Genomic DNA, 16,405 nt, shown 5'->3' with positions numbered 1-16,405 from the left:
GGCCGATTACTAAGCAGACCCTATAACCAGACCGAACCGACGGGGCCAATTTTGAGGTTTACAGGGTAAGTTACAATTTCCAAAATTTAGGAACCAGTCTCATTAAGATATGTTCCAAGTTCCTGGTCAGCAACCTACCTTACCCAGAACCGCTAACCTCTAGCAAAGAGGATCATGGACCAAATCAAATATAAGTAAAAGTATGAGGACTAAAATTTCAATTTGTAATAATCGAGAGGCAAATTGCAAATATTATCCAACTTTAGGATCATGGATATAATTATTCTTCGTAAAATTTGTATTTCACATTTTCTTTGTTTCCCCCACTAGCACAAAGTTCTCGCTCAAAAACTGTCCATAATACATATATCCATTTTTTTTATACAAAAATTCTCGGGATCAAGATACATGCTCATTTTCATTCTAAATAACTACCTTTTTATATGTATAGCATGGACCCGTCCTATCGTGGCATTGATCATGTGAGCCAACTGTGATTACATCGAATTCAAGGATACGCAGAGAAATGAGTCCCACGTGTCATTACATATGGAAGAAACTTGGGAGATTACAAAAACAAGTTCTAAACCTATTACAATTTTGCAAATCAATCTTAATTTTTTTTTTGCCAATTAAGTTCTAAACCTTTTGCATTTGTGCCAATTTAGTCCATCAAACTAATTTGGCCGAAAATTGCTGACATGGACACCGGCTGTCCTACATGACGCGGTTGGTATTGATGTTGATATTTTTAAATAATATTTTAATAAATTTTCAAAAATTTTTTATTTATATTTATTTTTCCTTTTTTTTTTCTTTCCTTGTATTACTTCCCTTCTTCCTCTAGCTGATCGATGAGGTCCAGCAACCGGTTAGAGGCGAGGGCTGGCGAGGTCAACATCGCTGGCCACTGGCGAGGGCGAGCCTCGCCCTATTGCTGGGCGAGGCTCGACCTTGCCAAATTCGGTCGCTTGAGCTCTGAGCTCGATTGTAGCTACCAGAGCTCCAACTTGTTGGCCATAGGCACTCTAGCTTCTCATTTGCGACCATGGCTGCTAGATCGCCGAGAGCTTTGAGCTCACGGATAAGGACACTCCCTCCCTCATTCGCGAATCTCTAGCTCCTCTCACTCACGACCAAAAATCGACTGAATTGATTGAGCCAAACCCTGACACCACGGCCATGGAAGTGCCTTGCCTCAAGCAACCACAAATTTGTGGCCCTCTCGCCTTTGGCCGGTCACTGGACCTTCGGCGACTAGCTAGAGGAAGAAGAGAAGAGAAAAAAATGAAAGAGAAAGAAAAGAAAAATAAAAGGAAAAAGAAGAAAAATAATTCAAAAATTTGTTAAAATATTATTTAAAAATGTCCGTGTTAGCGCTGGCCAAAATTGGGCACATGGATTGAATCAGCACAAATGCAAAAGGCTTAGGTTTCAATTAGCAAAAAACAAATTTAGAGCTAAATTGATATAGTTGCAATATGTTTAAGATTTTTTTAGTAATTTTCTCGAAGAAACTTTACCTGAAAGACGATCATTAGACATGGTGTGTAACCATCAGCTTGGAATATCTCATCGTAACATAAACATCGCAAATTTTGTGGACCTGAGCAGGCTTAAAAGGCTTAAAGGGAGATAGGAGAAGTAACTCTCCGGTATGGTGAAGGGATCTCCCTGTAAGTTCTCTCCGTAATCCTTTTCTCCCGAGAAGTAAAAAATGGGGAAGAAACTTGGGGGTCTCCTGGATGAAGAGATATACTCCATGTCTGCTCCGGCTAGCTACTTTCTAGATAGGTTGGCACCGGCTGGCTACTTTCTGGATATGCTAGTATAGTTGCCACCGGTACTCAACATAAATGCCCATATGACTGGGGATCAATGCTTTTTCTTTGGAGGTCCACAAGTAGAAGAGGTTTTCGGAAGAACTCGACTAGGAGAGGATGACCGGCGACGAGGGCTGGCTCGGCTTGTGGTGTTCGACAGTGACATTGCGGTGGTCACGGGCGGCCCAGGTGGAGGGGCTGACTTGGGTTTGCCTATCTAAAAGTTTGTCTAACCCAATTCCAATTGACTAAGAAAAGTCTACAATGTATAACCGACTTGTCGGATAAACTAATAACCCGAATTCGAAGAATCCAATATATTCAAGCATGTGAATTTGACGAAACTCAGGGACCAAATCCTAAGCGAACTTGAATCCGACTTTAGGCAAAAGCCCATGCAAAGTGAAATTGAAGTTCGAGAAGACTCAAACTCGAAATTGTCATTAAACTCAAGCTGCAAAGAAACGATGTGAAAAATATTTTTTGAAAAGTTTTTGTTTTGTATCCTTTGGAAAAATTAGTCGCCGGAAATTTTTTTCATCGTCAATGGAAATGTTGAAAGAATAGGTTATTGTTGTTAATGAAAGAAGCTTTGGTTGACTAATTTTTCCAAACAATACAAATAATCTTTTTTTTAAGAAAATATTTTTCAAATCGTTTACTTTTTCATTAAACAAATGCACCCTCAAATAGTACCCTTGGTGCACACGTATTTCGTATACATGAAAGTTCAAGCTTCAATCTCTTATTATTCTAATTTAGGTATTGCAAAGTAAGAACTATGAATGATAATCATTGAGAGCTAACTTCGACATTCAAAGGAGGTATAGTATGAACAAAATTAAGTCGAAAGAATTGACCCGTTAGTTCAAAGTAGAATATATATGATAATTGGCTCAAAGTCACTGATCGAACTTGATCCTTATTCAAACTATTCGAAATTCGACACAATCCGAAACCTGCAATGACCCGAATCAAATCGTTGCATCAGGAAATCAGACAATTTGACATGAGTTGAGCTCGCATTGACCCAAATCAGACGAGACCTACACTTGAAATTCTTCAAATTGAAACGACTCACATCCATAGATTTGAAAGTAAATTAAAATTGATCCAACCCGTTAGATCACCGGATCTAGCTACCGTGAAGCCTTATCCAATGTATCTCAAAAAATTATTTGCATCCATGAAAATTAGTCAATCCCCTAGATGCCTCATCCTGTATAAAGAGTTAATCACAGGTTTAATATAATAAAAGTCAAATTTCATATGATAAACAACTAGAATTTGAAAGTAAATGATAGGGGTAAGCGGTTCCAGGTTCCCTACAGGTCCACCTAGAATCTGAAACTTACTCGTTGGAACAGATTCCTTTTTTGTTTTGTTTTGTTTTTTGAATCTACAACCTACTATGCATACATTGGAACCTAGAACCTATTCTGTCATAAGTTCCAGGATCTACCCAGTTTCCAACCGTATTATTAATCAAATGATTGCAGTGAATCATCGTCTTTTATGACCACCACTTATTGTTATAACGCACTTACCACAACTTATATTTAGACATATGAAAATATGAAACATTAACAAAGTACAAGTCTTAGTCATAAAATGAAAACTCAGACTAGTGGTTTCGGATTATATACTCATCATCGGATGTTGTGAAATACCGTAAAATTGTGCAAAGATATAGAGTAAGAAAAACACAGGTTTTAGGTTCCATCTACCTAAAACTTGGAACCTACTCGTTGGAATAGGTTCTCTAAATTTTTGAAACCTGGAACCTACCCTACATACCTTGAAACCTGAAACCAGTCTCAAGTTCTGCGTTTTACCCTAGAAACATGCTCAACCCCAGTAAACGACATTCCAAATCCTCAATAATCAAAAGAAAATTACCATAATACTGCATAAGGAATTCTTTTCTCAATTTTGCAGAGATAATACAGAGCAAAATATAATCTGAGAGTTAGCCCTTGTGTAGATAGGAAATGAGCCCATATTATTGCCACTTTAAATTTAATAAAATTAATTCTTTCATATCTGTGCATATGGTCATTGGTCAACTTTCGTTTTTAGTGAATATAGTTTTTTTTTTGGGTCTAGAAACACAAAGTATTATTATTAATAACTTAAGAAACAAAGCCCGTAGCAGGGGCATCAAAACATAGTAGGTCCAAAAAAATTCCGGGGGGATTGGCTATCCAATTCGAAGGGAGAGAATTCGTGTATTGGGCTTTGACAACCCAATCCACAGCTCTATTTTGCTCCCTATTACAAAACTCAACTTTAATATCCGAAAAGCAAGACAACAGATGAGAAGCTTTGATGATTAGTGCTTGCTCTTCCCACCCTTGCTGATCAGCTGACTTCAAAGAGGAGATTAAACTCAAGCAGTCGGAGTTGAGTTCCAGCTTAAAACTTCTTCTAGGAGAGAGAAAGTGCAATGCATGGACAAGAGCTAAAGTTTCCGCCTGATACGCCGATGCAGCCCTCATCGATCTAGCAAATCCATCAATTAGGGACCCGGCGGTATTGCGCACAATGCAGGCTACAACGGCTTCGTTTGAGCCGGGAGAGTAAGCTCCATCAATATTTACTTTTAAAGTGTCCTTCGTCGGTGGTTTCCATGCTTGATCCGTCGTACTGGGAGCTCGGGGGTTGTCGCATTGATTCCTTGTTAAATTTCCCCTGTCATTCCATTTTGCATAATTTTCAAGCAGAGTTTGGGCAGATTGGACAATATTAGACGATTCTGGTCGGAGAGCTCGGAATACGGTGTTGTTTCGCGTCTTCCAGATAAGCCATAGGACTCCTAAGACCAGTTCAAATTTCGGTGAATTTCCTTGTTTTCTTACAAAACTCAACAGCCACTCTTCTACATTGGTCAAACCTTGGCTTTGAATATTGATTTGCAGGGCTGGGTTCTCCCAGATAGGCTTCGTCCAAGGGCAAAGCAAAAACAAATGCTCGCTAGTCTCTGGGAGGCTTCGACAGATCGGTTACAATGGATCGGATATGATTCTTCTACCAAACAAGTTGTCCTTAGTCGGAAGGGCATTTTGACATAAACTCCAGACAAAAGATTTAATTTTTGGGAGGGATAACATATGCCAAATTCTGTTACATAGCTTCCATGGGGGCTGAAAAGAGGTTGATGTTTGATTGCTATTCAGTTTTGAGCTTCTGTTCTGATGACATGGTAGGAACTTTTCACTGAAAAATCACCTGATTTAGTTCCTGTCCACACAATTTTGTCTTCTAAAATATCAGTTCTTAGAGGGATTGTTAGTATTTCATTTGCTATTTGGTCACCAAAGAGTCCCTGAAGCACCTGTTCATTCCATGCATTTTCCTCTCTGTTCAACAGCTCACAAACAGTTGTAGGGTCATGCCTGTTCGCTGGTCCTCCTATGATACCCCTCTTTAACCATTTATCTTCTCTGATTTGGATACGTTCTCCTGTACCCACTGACCACATAATGGAATTAGCAATTGCGTCTCTGCCTATAATAAGGCTCTGCCATCCCCAAGAAGGTCGAAAGCCCTTTACTGCCTGCATGAAGTTCCTTCGAGGGAAATAGAGACCCTTAAAGAGTTTACTCCATAATGTCGTGGGTTGTTGGGTTAATCTCCAAGCTTGCTTTCCAAGCATGGCCTTGTTGAAGGACATTAGGTCTCTAAACCCCAAGCCCCCGTCATCTTTCCTTGTTTTTAGCACGTCCCACCTCTTCCAATGTAGCCCAGATTTTGAGCCGTTACTTCTCCACCAAAATTCAGCTATTTTCTATTCAATGGCACGACATATTGAAGCTGGAATTTTAAAGATCGACATGGCGTATTGAGGTAAGGCTTGAACCACAGCTTTAATGAGAAGTTCCTTTGCCGCTCTTGACATGAGATTTTCCTTCCATCCTTCTAATTTAGAATTTACCCTAGCCAGTATCCAAGCAAACATTTGCTTCTTGGACGCTCCCCAATCAGATGGGATTCCAAGGTATTTCCATGTTTTTGCAATTTTCGGGACTCGTAGGGCTTCCGCCATGTTGCTTCTCAGTCTTTGCGGACAGCCAGCACTAAAGAAAATCCCCGATTTGTTCAGATTAATCTCCTGTCCAGTTGCATAGCAATATTGATTCAAGATATTCGCCAAGATTTGGCATTCCAGCACTGATCCATCTACGAAAAAAATAGAATCATCAGCGAATAGCAAGTGGGATAATGTTGGGCAACTGCTGTTCAGCCTTATCCCTTTAATACTTTCATCTGCTATCGCTTTTGACATCAGGATAGACATGGAGTTAGCAACCAGTATGAATAGATAAGGGGAAAGGGGATCCCCTTGCCTAATTCCCCTTGTAGGTTGGAAGAAATTAAGGGGTTCACCATTGAACTTTACACTAAGAGATGTTGTTGTCACGCATTGCATTATCCAATTCACCCACCTCTCATCAAACCCCATTTTCATTAGACTTGCTTCCAAGAAGTCCCACTCAATTCGGTCATAGGCTTTCCTCATGTCTAACTTAAGAACCGCTTGAAATCATTTTTTCCTCTTCCGAATCCTTAGCTGGTGAAGGATCTCTTGGACAATCATTATATTATCTTGGATTAATCGACCACCCACAAAGGCACTTTGCTCCTCCTTAATCAAGACTGGAAGCCATGGTTTTAATCTGTTTGCCAAGATTTTTGAAATTATCTTAAAGGAAAAGTTGCAGAGGCTGATGGGTTTGAAGTGGTCTAACTTTTCTGGGTTTTGAACTTTTGGCACAAGGGATAAGTATGTCTCGTTTAAGCCTGGCTGCAACCTCCCTAAAGCAAAGAATTCCTCTACCTCGTCAAAAATCTTCTGTTTAAGAGTTTCCCAATAGTGTTGGTAAAATTGATCATTGAGACCATCAGGGCCAGGCGCTTTTGCTGCTCCAAGCTGGGAAACAACAGTTTTAACTTCATCCATGGTGACTTTCTTAGTTAGACTTTGATTCATTTCTTCTGTTACCAAACAGGGGCAAATGTCCAGCAAAGCCTGCAAGTTTCGCTCTCCAACTGATTTATACAAGTCAGTGTAGTAATTCTGGATCATCTCCTTCAACTGGCTCGGGTTGCTTACCCACATCTCTTCTGGATTTTTCAGCATGGAAATTCTGTTTCTCTGTCGCCTTTGGATGGTCGTTGCATGGAAATATTTTGTGTTTTTGTCCCCCCACTTTAGCCAATTAATTCGAGATCGCATCCCCCAATACATCTCTTCTTGTCTCCAAATCACTTCAATGTGTCTTTTCAACTCCTGGGCTCTTCTTGACTCTAGACTGAGGTGTTGATAATTGGTTATGCACCGTAGTTCCTCCTTCAACTCTTTTATCTTTTTTTGCCCATTTGCATATTTTTCCCTACTCCATTTCATTAGCTCTTGTTTCACAGCCCTTTGTCTCACTACTAGGCTTTCGCCCACCAGATTTGGAGCCTCCCAAGCTTCTTTTATAATTCTTCCGCATTCCTCGTCCTCTAACCAGTAGGCCTCGAATTTGAACTCCCTTTTACGTTTAACTGGATCAGCAAATAAAGACAGCAAAATAGGACTATGGTCAGACCCAATTGCCGGCAAGGCGAAAGCTTCAGCTTGAGGGAATTGGACTCTCCACTCAATATTGCACACAACTCTATGCGGTCTCTCTTTCACAAATTCTGCTCCTCCTCTATTGTTAGCCCATGTGTAAGCACAGCCTTTACTCCCCATATCCATTAACGAACAATTATTCAGGAAGTCTCAAAACGCATTCATTCGATAATACTCAGGGGGTCTCTTCCCAACTTTCTCCCAATGATAAAGAACTTCGTTAAAGTCCCCCATACAAACCCATGGACGAGTGTTATAAGAGCTGATGTTTGTCAAGTAGTTCCAGAGATGAACCCTGTCACGCCCCGAACCCCATCGAGCTCGCGACATCCCTCTTCGGTAGAATTAGTGCGACGTCCTAGGAAATGTCGCCGACCCAAACGAACCCATCAGAGTTTAGTCGCGGCGGAAACATCAAGCACTCAAACTTATAATTTACCTGGGGTACTAGGGAGAATAAATTGCCAAACCACTAAATCATATACTATACCTCAATTTAAGCACAATATCAATTTACAACATAAACTTATGCCACAACCGCCAATTTTGAAACCACAAAGCAAAATATACATATTGAACTACTAAACTGCAAACCACCGATATCATAAAAGATTAGTAGCCTGGGTAACGCTTCACCAAAATGGGACACTTCCAGACTCTTCTTCAGCTCCAACTAATCCCTACACCCTCTAGATGGTGTCCGCTCTGACTCACTCCCTTCGGAATCCTCGTCCGAATCCTCATCAGGCACAGCTTCATCCGACGACTCCAAATCGGCCTCAACTCGATCGGGAATTCTACCACATCATGATAAGTATGCATAACAATCTCAAATACGCGGTAGCGGCGACTGCAGAAGGTTCATGGCTCGGGTGGGTGATCTGAAATGGTTTGGTTGATACAACCATGAGACACTTCTCAATAAGTACACAACAGAAACCTTATCTAGGCTACCACGTATTCCAGACAAGTCCAGACACCGAATCAAGCAACACCCAACAACGTCCACACAATCGTACTAACAATCACATGCGATCCTACCTAGGATCCATCATGCACATCCCTGCATGTCAAACAATAATACAGCCAATTCATTTATATCCATACTCATCCAGCACCATATCACACGAGGCAAACCACACTCACACACTAACTCACGCCATGCGTCAACTTTCACAATCTTCACGCGTCAAACCAAATCCAGTTCACTCTCAACTTTTCCACCACTACCGCGCCCGCGTAAAACGTATCAGACCAACGGTCTTCTGACCTCTTCAGGCATCGTCACCCCGTCGGGCCGGGCATCGTCACCTCGTCAGGGACGGCATCGTCCCGCGTAAACGAACACGCCTCAGGACGGAATCCTACATTCTCAACTTTCCTTCCCTACCGCGCCCGCGTAAAACGCATCAGGCCAACGGTCTTCTGACCTCGTCAGGCATCGTCACCTTGTCGGGCCGAGCATCGTCACCTCGTCAGGGACGGCATCGTCCCGCGTAAACGAACACGCCTCAGGACGGAACTTACCCCGCGTAAACGAACACGCCTCAGGGTATCACTTTTCCAAACAATCCTACATTCCCATACCTTCATTCCACTCATCTCACACGTATCACACGGCCACACGTACACACAGCCACACACAATCTCACGCCTCACACTCACTTCGCAAATGCACATCCTTGACACACAAACACCACACAATCACACATGCTTGACACGTGAGCTCATTTCGCAATCACATCACACACCTCACGGCCATACACACAGGGCACACGGCCACTCAATATTCAGCCTAACAATCATTCAGAAATCAACCAACAACGACAACCACTTTACAAACACACCATCCACATACAAACACACATTCAGGATCAATTCCCGTCACAAGGGCAGCAACTATTCAACCTCGACACCCCCACCATTCCGCTCATAAAAACGAACATCCAAAGAATCGGGGTAAAATTGGGCAGTTTACACAGTGATCGAAATCCCATTCAAATAAATAGTAAACAAACTCCAAAAATTCTGAAATTTGGATATGTTGCGTAAAACATCTTGATAAACATTTTCCGTGAAGAACTCGAAACCCAGTTCCAACTGTAAACACCTCTTTTGATCACTTGAAGTCAGATGAAAATCAACCCGCCCGGTCAGGCCGCCTGACCATAAAAATGCATCTCATCCAGTACACAAATCACCTTGGAAAGCCTTGAAATTTTTATATGTCATAGTCACAAATGTCCCCAACAAGTTTTGTGAAGGAAGTATTTTGAAAATGGGTCTGGAAAAATTTATAAAAATTCGAACAGACCTGAAGGTCGGAGGAACAGTGTTTCCGGCACACTAATTTCGGTCCACAGATGGACTTCCGAATGGCCTCCAATGATTTCCAAAAATTCTCAAATTAAATTATGTCATACGTCAAGATGTTGGGAACAACTTTCATGAAGAAAAATTCCTCAAATTCAGCCCAAAAAATTCTCCACAAAAATAGTAAACCGGACGGGTACAGTAGTCACGAATCCGAGAATCACCCCAATCAACCAAAATTCATGTTCTAGCTCACACCCATGGATCTCCAACCCGCAAAACTCATTCCCAACTGTCTAATCCAACACGCAACAGCCACTAACAGCCATGATCAGTCACCAACAACCACGATCAACATCTTATTCAACCCCTAAACTACCCTAAACAGTGTCTAAACGAGTCCGATAATACCCGATGTCCTAGGTAAGGGTTAGATTGCGACTTACCCGACTCTAGACTCACGCGGCTAGAGTGAAACGGGTGCGATCGGCGCGGTGGCGCGGCTCGGCGGTGGCGACGGCAAGCGGCGGTGGCGATCCGGTCGGGCGGTGACCGGCGTGCGGCTGCTCGGCGAGGGGAGGGAGCTGGTTCGGTGGGTGAGGGAGAGGGAGAGAAATGCCATGAGATGAGAGAGAGAGGAAATGAGGAGAGAGAGAGGTCTTGGCTTAAAAACCAAGTTTTGACCAACTTTTTGCCAAATGACCAAAATGCCCTTCTCTCTACTTTTCATCCGACGGCCCAGATTCGATCTTATCTTGAAACCGACGGCCCAGATCGAATCTCATCCAAAATATCCAAGAGTAATCTTGGAATTTCTCAAAAAGTCCAAGGGTAAAAGTGTCTTTTCCAAATTTTGGGGGCAAATGACCAAAACGCCCTTGCCTCATAAAACTAACCCTTTAAAAAGCCTTAGGGGCAAAACGGTCACTTTCTCATTTCACACCGAAATCGAATTTTTTTGAAGGAATCGAGACAATCCAAGACTGAACACTCTAATAACAACGTCGTCCAAATGTCCTGTCGTGACTTCCTAAATTTTCCATGGCCAAATTGATCTCTAATTTAATAACTGAATTTTAAATAACGTAACTTGAGTGTGTCTCGAACTAACGGACGGCTTTTGGGGAAATTCGCATATTCGACCCGTAACCGATATTAAATCAAGTCACGTGCAAGTTCGTTCGGATCGTGACGACCTCGGTTGTCAATGTAATCGCGAGGATCAATCGCTAGTTCCAACGGGCGCGATCGTTCGGTATAGGTTCTGGATCGTTCGTCAACTCACCTCGTGGTCAAACGGAATCACCCGTGATCCACTCGTATGACAATGACGAACTGACCCATAACCATCCTAAAATCGGCCTACATTGGCTCAAAATGTCACCTCGACGATTCTATGGTTGAAAGTCAGTTCACGATCGAATTTCTTTAGTCGCACGAATTTAAATCCCTAATTAGCCATTCCCTAATGGTTAGTATCCCAGGAATGATCAATTCCGAGCGAGACCTAGCTACAAGTACGTTCATAAAACCACTCATTTCATAAATCCCAAATGCCAAATTTGAGGATGTCACAAACCCTTTGTTTGAAGTTTGTTGGGGCATGGACGAAAGTAACTCTGGTGGTGTTTCTGTAAACCAAATCCTTACACGTCAAATCCAAAAACTCCTGCGTAGCCATATCAACTGTGATTGAAGTTTCATTATTCCAAAAAAGAGCCAACCCCCCTACAGTACCTACTGGGTTCACCACAAATAAGTTTTGGAAATTCAGTCTCCTTTTCGGCCTTTGTACTACTAGTTCCTGGTTTTTTGTCTCCATTAAGAATAGAACGGTAGGCCTTTCTTGAGCCACTAAGGCTCTCAATTCTTGGACTGTCAAGGATGTGCCCAACCCTTAACAGTTCCAACATATAAACTTCATTTGTCCCCCGGTGGCTTATTCGGGCTAGCCACCAAAGCCCAGTCGTTGGAATTCCCAGATCGGAGTGTCCAGAAGCATCATTTCATCTAATGCAATAGGGTCAATCTTTTGACGTCTTGATTTCTTGCTACCTGAGACCTTAAAGGTCTTTGGCTTTGTCTTTAGATTTCCAACCCTCAACATGTCTGGAATAGGAATCTGGTCTGCCCGAATATTTCCTGAACCAGTGAGTAACAGGACAGGTCCCTGGCTTTTAGCTTGTCCCTGATACTGTGTTGGGGACTTTCCTTTGTCCAAGTTGCCTCTGTTTATTGTCTCCTTTTGAGTGTTCTCCCTGTCAAGGCTGTGAATGTTTTCACCTGGGTCAAAGGTACCTGCGAGAGCAAAGCAGGAGATTGTGGAACAATTTCTTCCTCAAACACTTCCTCATCCCTTTCACCATTAAAGAGTTTCCAGTACGGACTATACTCATTCACCTCAGTTTTCAACCAATGGCCGAACTTCACATCTATACATGCTTCAAATTTATCCTCATCAAAGGGGACTATCTTGCAATGCTTGGCATAATGTCCAATTCGCCCACATGAGTAACAGAAATGTGGCAATCTTTCGTATTTAAAATCCACCCAGTGTTTCTGCCCTTTAAAACTTATAATGGTACCTGGTAAAAGAGGGTCATCCAGTTTTAGATTTACCCTTACCTTGTCCACTCTAGATGTTGTGAAGCTTCTATCATCAACCTGAATCACGTCGACAGACCCCAGGACAGATGCCGCAGTACATAGCCCCTTCTCTGTGGATAATTCATAAGGTAGTCCGTGAATTCGAACCCAAAAAGAACAATGTGAGAAGGGGTAGCGATGGGGGGCGGGGGGGGGGGGGGGGTGGATATTTTCTTCCCATTGCTTCAATACTAATAAATGGTTAGCAAAGCACCCTGGTCCCGACTCTAACACCCTTTCCTTATCAGTTTCAGATTTAAAAGTGAAGGCAAACACTCCTGGATTAACTTGTTTAAAGTAGAAATCGTCCGGGCGCCAAGCCTTCTTCATCGTATTCAGAAAAGCTTGGATGTTGATATCTGGTTTTGAGAACAGTTGCCCAAACAGTGTGAGATGGCAATTCATCATTTGCCGTTCCGTAACAGAATCATCCATCACTGCTAATTTGTTTTCGGACCAAAGGTTACCTAGGCTCCGGCAAATCAGATTGAGGCGAGCTTCCACTAACCTCTGTTCCTCCATAGTTTCTTGCAGGTGAGTGCGTGAGGAGATCCGTGAGTTGTAGAGAGTAGAAGGTCCTCACCAAAATCTTTGGTGTTGCTACAATCCAGGAGAGCTAACGACACCTTCAATGAAAAAGAAACAGCCAGAGCAACCGCCACAGGTGAGGGAGGAGGTTGAAGGATGAAGAACAGAGAAAATGTATTAGAGGATTAGGTTTTAAGGTGGGTTTTGGGGATTAGGGTTTCTACCACCATGAGGGGTAGAGGCCATCTCTTCCAAGCGAGAGAGTTACTTCAGAGACCTCTAGTGAATATAGTTCGATGCAGTGGAAGAGTGACAATATGATTCCGTCACGTCCCCCAGCGCCACGTCATGAGTGCCGAGCGATTATGTCACAGATATCTAATATGATTTCCATGGAACCACAACATTAGAACATATTCTTGTATATTAGAAAAATGGTCCCATTGGGACCCCCAGAGAAATTCCAATTAGTCGGCCATTTGTGTGCTTTGAGGCGCTCCCACAAAATGACTGGACAAGGACGACCACGTCAGCATGGATAAGGCTTGTGTCATCCTCACGCCTATGTTTTTTTTTTCTTTTTTTGTCGAGATAATAGCATAAACAGTCCCCGAACTTTGGTCAAATGTGCAATATAGTCCTTGAACTTTTAATTTGTTCAATGTAGTTCGTGAACTTTAGCCTAATGTTCAATGTAATCCTTGAACTTTCAATTTGTTCAATCTGATCCTTGGACTTTCGATACATATTCAATTTAGTCCCCGAACTATATAAGAATGTTCAATATAGTTCCTGAACTTGAATTAATGGAAGGACTACATTGAATATTTTCATATAGTTTATGGACTAAATTGAACAAATTAAAAGTTCAGAGACCAAATTGAACAAATTGAAAATTTGGGGACCATATGACACATTGGGTTAAAGTTGAAGAACTACATTGAACAAATTAAAAGTTCAGAGACTAAATTGCACATTAGGCTAAAGTTCAGGGATTATTTGTGTCATTTTCTCTTTTTTGTCATAGAATCGTCGTCACATGTAGTAAATGAGACATGATAAAGAACTTATGACTGGAGATATTCGGTGCTAGAGTGATTTGGATCCTGATCTAGAACTAGAACCGACCCCATAATCCACGATTTCAAAAATTGGAATAGGGAATTGAAGCAGCAGTCCCTCGATTCCTTATTGGCGGGTTTTGGTCCAGTTTCTAATTCTAGTCGGGAACTCGCCCATTTATAAGAAAAAAACAAAACTCTTACCGTAAATCTTGCAAGTCACAACTCAAATTTTGAATATTGACGCTATTGAGAGATATTACTCGTGATCTCTCTTTTCATCAAAGGATTATTATATAGTAAATTTATTTTGATCTCACTTTTTATCTCTCTTTTCCGTTAGTCGCACAAAATTCCGCTAAAAAAATGTCTGTAATACATATACTAACCTACAAACTGTTATGAAACAAGTTTGGGATCAAGACACGCACACATTTCCTTATTGAATAACCACCTATTTATACAGATACAATTTTCTTGTATAGGGATTGTGATCCTGTCCACCACATCACCGTTAAACGAGATAGTATGGAATTTGTGATATACGATAAAGGCATGTAACGGTAACTCTTTTGAAAATCGCAATTAAATTGGATAAAATGTTGACATCTTCAGTATTTCAATACAAATCGAGGCACAATATAAAAGGATGATAGATGATTTCCACCCCTTACTTAAAGGACACAATATAAGAGGACGATAGATGACAAATCAAGGCCGATTGCACTAACGAGTTTCAAGATTGCTACCTCATCCAGTGAGTCATGCACACGTATCTGACTTTGGTCCTACCCGGGCCGACAATACATAAACATGTCTGAGACATAGCAATCATACCTAATTTGAAAACAAGGCCGACCACCTGGGGTTCGTCAAATCGGAATTCCAATAGACATTCTGAGCCTCAAGTTGCTCAAATTCATTTGGTCTCTCTCCTAACTTTCTTACAAAACGACTTGACAAACATAAAATCCTCCACCGTCAGATACGACCGTCCCCGTGAACTTTTCAACGCCTCCTATCTATTCTCACCAAACCCTATATATATATATACCCAACAGCCTCCATCATCTGTTTGTTGCCATCAAATTTGAAATCCATATTCTTAAAGTTTTACCAAAAAAGCTTACTCGCAGATCATCATACTCTTCACTTCCTCATTTGATATAAGTCACTCGGCCATGGAAGGGTCTTCTTCAAGAGGGAATCAGAACAATGAGAACAACGAAGAGACCAGGAAGAAGAGGGGATTGCGGTCACGATGTGCTCCACCCCGCTACCGAGGGATCCGGAGGCGCCATTGGGACAAGTTCGCAGCCGAGATCTGGGACCACTCGAGGAACGGCGCCCGCCTCAGGCTCGGGACCTTTGAAATGGCAGAGGAGGCTGCCCGTGCCTATGACCGGGCTGCCTTCGCCTTCCAAGGCCATTTGGCCATCCTCAACTTCCCCAACGAGCAACAATACTACGCTCAGAATGACCGCTATGTCTCCGGCCACTGCAGTTCTTTCTCAGCATCCCCATCTCTGTCGTTGTCATCATTGTACTCTTTAGCTGGTTCGTCATCATCCACTGTGTCAGCTCCGGCAGAGCCATCCAGAGATGTGATCGAGTTCGAGTCTCTGGACGATAATTTGTTGGACGAACTACTGAGGTCGTACAGCGACATGTAGGGTAAATGTAGGTTGTCGAGTGCATATTTAGGGCTTTTGAAATTTCATGGTAAGAAATTTGTTGTTTCTTGTTTCGATCAAGATGTCTTCGTAGGCGAGAATTTTCAGTTGAAGAAAGAGATTGCGGTGGTGTTCTTTGCAAACTCTATGTATATTTTGCTCGAATAAATTACATTTGGTAATCTTCAAGATTGCATTTTCACAGCAGGGACAAGGCAATATTGTATGATAACTTCAATCAATATTGGGGGAACAAATGGCTCGTATTCATACAAACACAAATTTCTGAGATGCTAAAGTTATTCGTTTCAATAAACTGTTGCAATGTATCTTAGGTTTCTAATATTAAATACCAAGATGCAGAATCTGAAATCGGTTCGTAGTAAACCAATTTGGAAGAGCTTCTCTGTATTTGAGGATAGGTTGATGTATAACCAGGCTGAGCAAGGATTTTGCAGTTTTACGGTGCAATTATTTTTATTTTTTTAGTGATTTGGGTGCTTTGAAGCCAAAACAAAGTATATTCCAGAATTATTGGGGTTCCCTTTTGATGCGGGAGCATCCTATTCAATCGAACAATCTGTAAGTTCAAACTTGATCACGTCGACAAGCCCAACACAACCGATGTTTATTCAAGTCAAGACAAATTTTGGTCATAGCTTGCTTCAGTGGGTTGAAAATAAAGTTATCCTCATGATGTTTGTCAACCAAGTGATCTTTTAAGGAGTAGTTGATTCTTGA

At 41.8% G+C, this 16,405-nt stretch overlaps 1 protein-coding gene across 1 annotated transcript; it reads left to right on the top strand.

Moving 5' to 3' along the window:
• Positions 1-15,172: 15,172 nt before the first annotated feature.
• LOC115677514 (ethylene-responsive transcription factor ERF098-like) lies at positions 15,173-15,664 on the top strand. Its single transcript, XM_030600687.2, has one exon. It carries the CDS (start codon positions 15,173-15,175, stop codon positions 15,662-15,664), a length of 492 nt encoding a protein of 163 aa, XP_030456547.1.
• The last annotated feature ends 741 nt before the right edge of the window (positions 15,665-16,405 follow it).

The sequence above is a fragment of the Syzygium oleosum genome, unplaced genomic scaffold (genome assembly GCF_021117445.2).
Source record: "Syzygium oleosum isolate NSW1041296 unplaced genomic scaffold, Sole_v2.1 Sole_v2.30, whole genome shotgun sequence".
NCBI lineage: Eukaryota > Viridiplantae > Streptophyta > Magnoliopsida > Myrtales > Myrtaceae > Syzygium > Syzygium oleosum.
Note: the sequence above shows the minus strand (reverse complement) of the source record. Positions and strands in the feature narration are given on the sequence as shown.